General features: G+C 28.8%; 1 protein-coding gene across 1 annotated transcript; it reads left to right on the plus strand.

Moving 5' to 3' along the window:
• Positions 1-4538: 4538 nt before the first annotated feature.
• On the plus strand, positions 4539-4913 carry LOC117916972 (fructose-1,6-bisphosphatase, cytosolic-like). The gene has a single exon (XM_034833212.1). It carries the CDS (start codon positions 4539-4541, stop codon positions 4911-4913), a length of 375 nt encoding a protein of 124 aa, XP_034689103.1.
• Positions 4914-5955: the final 1042 nt, after the last annotated feature.

A 5955-nucleotide genomic window follows, 5' to 3' on the forward strand; every position in this document is an offset into this window, starting at 1 on the left:
TATAAAAGCAACAAGATTCAGTAGAGTAGACGAATTCACATCCAAAGAATTTATAGAACATTGTGAAAGTCACAAGATTCATTGATATCCTATCTTGGCATAGAAGTGAGACAAACCAATAATGATATTTTTATATACATTTTTATATACAATAGAAAATTTCAATAAGTTTTGACTTGAAAATATATAATCCAATGAACACACCAATAGAATATGGAGTTAAATTGTTAATACATGAAAAAGGAGAAAAAATGGATCCAATAAAATATAAAAGCTTAGTTGGAAGCTTATGCTATTTAACTTGTACAAGATCATTCTTTTAGAGTTGAACTTAATACCATTATATGGAAGCACCAACGACGACTTAGATGAAGACCATTAAGTGAATTATTCATTGCATTAAAGGTACACTTGATTATGACTTATATTATTCATTTCTAACAATTTTAAGTTTTTGGATATAGTGATAGTGATTGGGGTAGAGACTTGGATGATCAAAAGAGTACCATTGACTTTGTGTTTTTATTTTTATAGAAGATACTACATTTACTTAGACTTTAAAGAAACAACCTATTTATTTAATTTTATTTCTATGACTACTTATTTTATTAATTTAAAATTTAAAATTTTAAAAATGACTATGTTAATTAGTTTATATTATTTTCATTATTATTATTATATAATTATAATAAAAATAAACTTGATATATACATATATATTGTTGTAGACCCTTCTTTTCAAACCAAGTGTTAATGGTTTGTTATTATTATTTATTATTACTATTTTTATAATTTGAAACAAAGAGGATTTCAGGACCACCTGGGAGGAGTTGGAGAGCGTTTTCATTGGAAGTAGGGGATGCCTCCCGTGAGGCTCCATGCGCAGACGTGTGGTGAGCCGTCAGCAGCTCGCCCATGATGGTGGTTGGAGAGGGTGACGTATTGACTGGATGGTGCACAAGAGAGCGAAGGTAGCTTGGAGGGCAAGCCAGACGAGATGGAAGAGGGGCGTATTTTTTTTCCGGCTACCTACTAAGGAGATATCAAGGGTGAGGGGAAAACCAAGAGGGGAGAGCTATCCGGATGGGATGAGGGAGCAAGCTGAACTATGGAGGAGCAGAGAAAGAGGAGAGAAGCCACTGCGGAATCGTTTTGAAAGAGTGTGACACAGGTATTGTTTCTGTAAGCTGTGGATTCTTTTGTGTTCATGGCATTTTGCGGTATTTTCTAGTTGTTATGAGATTCTATCTTGACGTCTGAATGTGAGCATATAAGGCTCTTATGCATTTTCCTTTTTTATGGTATTTGAGTTTGCTCATCCTCATTTGGTGTTGGATTTCTAACTCGTCTTCCAGACCCTGTTTTGAGACTTTTATATGAGATAATAGCATTCATGGCTTGATGTTTTTTTTTCTTTTTCCTTTAAAACCTATTTGAAATCTGTTTTGGCCTACTCCTTCATCCACTACAAGAAAATATACTTTTCGTGACAAAAATTTAGGAGTGAATTCTACTTTTGTCCCTAAAAGTAACTTTTACCGATGAAATTTTAGATGTTGTCAATAATGCCAATTTTCTACAAACTTTTCCTAACGAATTTGAAATTTTTGTCGTTGAAAGATGTGGCGGGAAAATTTGGCGTTTTTTTTTTTAGCGCAAACACTTTTGTGAAGAAAATAAACTATTTCCCTATGAAAATATTTATCACTAATTATAATTTTTGGTGATGAAAATAATTTCCTCACTAAAAGTTACAACTTTTTATCTATTTTTGCTTACAAAATGGTTTCGTCGGTAATTATATTCTTTCCTAACAAATTGAGTAATTTTGTTACCAAATAATGTTATTAAATTATGATATTAATAAAGAATATTAATAAATAAGTAGATGATTTATACTATGAAATAATATAATATCTATTTGTTGACACTTAATATTTATACTATAATATTTTATTTATATAAATAATAATAAAAATTAAGGATCCATAAAATTAAATAGTAGAATGTAGATTTATTTAAATTTAAATGTTCTATTATGTAATAATAGTATTTTTATGAAATAACAAAAATGTAAATTATTTAAGCAATTAATATTTATAGTGTAATATGTTATTTATATTTTTATATATATAAATAATAACAATAGATAATCCAAGATATGTAAGATTACATCCTATGATATAAATTTATTTAAATTTCAATATTATTATATGGTGCTACACATACATAAATACTACTAAATGATTTTTATTATATTAGGTAAAAGTTATCCATACAAGTCCAATATAGTATTAAATTTATATTAGCTATGAATAAGTTATAGTCCTCTAATTTGTTCTCATTCAAAATCATACCTTATCCACTCAAGAAGTAAATTTATACTAACATTTAGTTACCTAGTTTAAATTAATAGATTTTTTTTTTTAATTATTCCTTGGTTTTTAATAATTGCTCAGAATTAAATTTCTCAAATAAATTGTCTAGTGTCTATAAAAACATTCTACCTACATAAAATTCCAAATATTATTTATGTGTATGAAGATATCATATATTATTAATAAATAAATAAGTATAAGTTAAATATTATATGACATAATATATTGCAAGTATTATATGCCTAGCTCTATTTTCATATTTACAAAATAAAAAATGTCTAATATATATAGCACATGTGAAATTCTATATAAATATAAAGTTTTTTTAAAAGTTTTCGACCACATATTTATTAATAATTGGTTATTTTATTTTTTATTGATCAATTATACATTTATTATTTTTAATTATTAATTACTAATTTATCAAAATTGATTAGTTATTAAGAATAAAATCTTAAATTATACCGCAAAATAGTAACTTCTATGGCTACTAACTTGTAAAGGAGTTTTTATACTTGTATGCATTTTTAATTAAATATTTAAAACAAATATAGTTATAAAAATAATTGAAATATATCATAAATTATTATATGATTTATATTTATAGTGTTTCATTATGTTTGATATTTTTGTTTGGAATAGATGAGAAAGGGAAAGAAAAAAAAAATGAGGTGGAATCCTAATTTCATTTTGATCATTATTTTATTAATGTCAATATGAGTATTACACTTTGGCATTCTCCTAACATTGTCTTTCAATTGTACTTTTATTTTATATTTCAAATTTATCACTTTAATCCATAAGTCTGGAATTGAATTTATTCTAGCTATTATTAAACCATAATCCTCTAATTTGTTCTCATTCAACATTAGGTTTGTTTAGAGGTGACAAAATTTGATATGACTTGAATCTAACACCCTTTCATGATTTTGGGTTGAGTATGATTGAGTTCAAGTCAAATTCATGTTGATTTGCATACCTTATTTAATAAATAAATAGTGTTGGCCTTATTGGGGGGGGGGGGGGGGGGGGGGGGGGGGAACGGCCACCCTAATGGACTATAGAGAGTAAGCTTAAATAATATAAAGTCCTTGTTCTAATCACCAATTGGTTTTTAGAACAAATGGGGGCCTTGTCATAAAATACTCTGTGGTTAAGCGTGCTGCAAGCCAAAGAAATCTTAGGCTGGGTGACCCACTGGGAAGTACAGAGCACCTCGATCAACAAGTGGTATCAAAGCCTGGTCACATGTTTGATGGGTGAGCTAGCACTGTGGGTGAATGGCGAAGGCCTGGGGTGTGGCCAAGTCAACTAACGGAGACGGTAGGCTATCACCGACGAAATTAATTTGTTACCAAAAATATTTGGCGACAAAAATAAAATTCGTCGGCATCAAAATATTGATGACTTTTGGGACAAATTTTATTTTTTTCATGACAAAAATTCTTACTTTTGTCGACGAAAATTTTCATTGGAAAACACCTTCAATGACAAAATTTTATTTCATCAAGGAAAACTTTGGGCAATGAAATAAGATTTTTGTCACGAAACTTTTAGCGACGGGTTTAGGGCGACAAACAAGGCACGAAAGAATTTTTGTTGGAGAATGTTTTTATAGACGAAATTTAGACTTTCAGTGACAAAATATTTTATCATTGAAAGTCAATTTTCTTGTAGTGATCAGAGCTCATCGATTGATGCATGAAATGAGGCTCGTATGGGGTTCATTTTGGTTTTTTTTTTTTTTTTTTTTTTTTTTTTTTTTTTTGTGCCTTGTTTTGTTGTCTTTCCCTTGTTCTTAGTACTCCGTCCATGGTGCGTATCAGTTTTTTTTTTTTTTTTTTTTCACCTCTGCCTGAGGGTGTAGGGAATTACAAGGGTTGTATTCTCATTCCGAGGACAATTGGTTCAATGGTTTGTAAGAGGGAATAGCTAGTGCTGGGAGGCATGTCCTTCGTGCTTTTTCGGTATATCTTGAACCTATTGTGATTGAAGAAGTTGTAAGGCTGGAACAGATTAAAGAATCTAATAGGACGGATGTGGATTTGAACAATGAAGCTCACAAAGAGTCTCAACCGATAGAGACGACTCACAGCCCCTCGATATCGTTTCGAATGAAATCATTTTATCATCTCTTCAAAACTCTGGAAAAGTAGCTGTCATGGCTTCAGAAGAAGATTGTCCAGTTTGGATAAGTGATGATGACCCATTTGTGGTGGTCACAGATCCTCTTGATGGTTCCCGAAATATTGATTCATTTATTCCTACTGGAACAATTTTTGGGATAGATAACCACCTTGTTGAATTAGATCATTTGCCCAAGGGAGAGAAGACAATGCTGAATTCATTTCAGAGTGGATTGAAGCTTGTAGCTGTTGTCCATGTTCTCTATTCATCGGCCTCCATACTATACACCAGTTTTGGTTTAGGAACTCACACATTCACCCTTGATCATTCAACAGGAGACTTTATTCTCATGCATCCAAACATTAAAATTCCTCCACGAGGGCAAATCTATTCTGTAAATGATGCATGACCCTATTTTTGCATGGCCTCCTTTAGGCCAATCCCAACTGCCACCCTCTTTTTTTTTATTCATTTATTTAGGTAGTCATTCATTCATTTATCTATCTTTGTTGTACTTCATACTTCAGTATTCGAGATCAATTTCCCGAAATTCCCGTTCCCCAATTCTTTCTTTATTTGTTTTTTTTTTAAAAAAAAAAAAAAAAAAAAAAAACCATTCTCATGTAATTCTTCCAAATCCCGGTTCTCAAATTTAATTTCTAATTTCAAAAATTTCTAATAACCACGTTCATCTCTTTAATTATTGTGTTCATTATTATTATCATGTTGATTTATTTATTTAATTATTTTAAATTTCCATTTTCAAACAATTTTTCAAAATTTCGATCTCCAAATTTAATTTTCAATCCCAAAAGTCCCGATATTCACGTTCATTGTTTAATTATTATTTTCGTTGTTGTTATTATTCTATTTATTTATTCATTTTTAAAATTCCATCTTCAAACAATTTTTCAAAATCCCAACTTCCGAATTTAATTTCCCGTTTCAAAAATTCTAATATTCACGTTGTTTTCTTTAATTACTTATTTTCGTTATTATTATTCTATTTATTTATTCACTTATTTATTTTTAAATTCCATCTTTAAACAATTTTTCAAAATTCCGACCTCCGAATTTAATTTCCTATTTCAAAATTCTAATATTTATGTTCATTTATTTATTTATTTATTTATTTTCGTTATTATTATTCTATTTATTTATTTATTTATTTTTTAAAATTCCATTCTTAAACAATTTTTCGAAATCCTGACTCCCGAATTTAATTTCCCCTTTAAAAAATTCTAATATTCACGTTCATTTCTTTAATTATTTATTTTCGTTATTATTTTTATTCTATTCTATTTATTTATTTTAAAAATCCCATCTTTAAACAATTTTTCAAAATTCCGATTTCCAAATTTAATTTCCAATTTCCAAAATTCTAATTTTCACATTTATTTATTTAATCATTATTATTTTCGTTATTATTATTATTTCACTTATTTATTTTT

Source organism: Vitis riparia, chromosome 6 (assembly GCF_004353265.1).
Source record: "Vitis riparia cultivar Riparia Gloire de Montpellier isolate 1030 chromosome 6, EGFV_Vit.rip_1.0, whole genome shotgun sequence".
Taxonomy (NCBI): domain Eukaryota; kingdom Viridiplantae; phylum Streptophyta; class Magnoliopsida; order Vitales; family Vitaceae; genus Vitis; species Vitis riparia.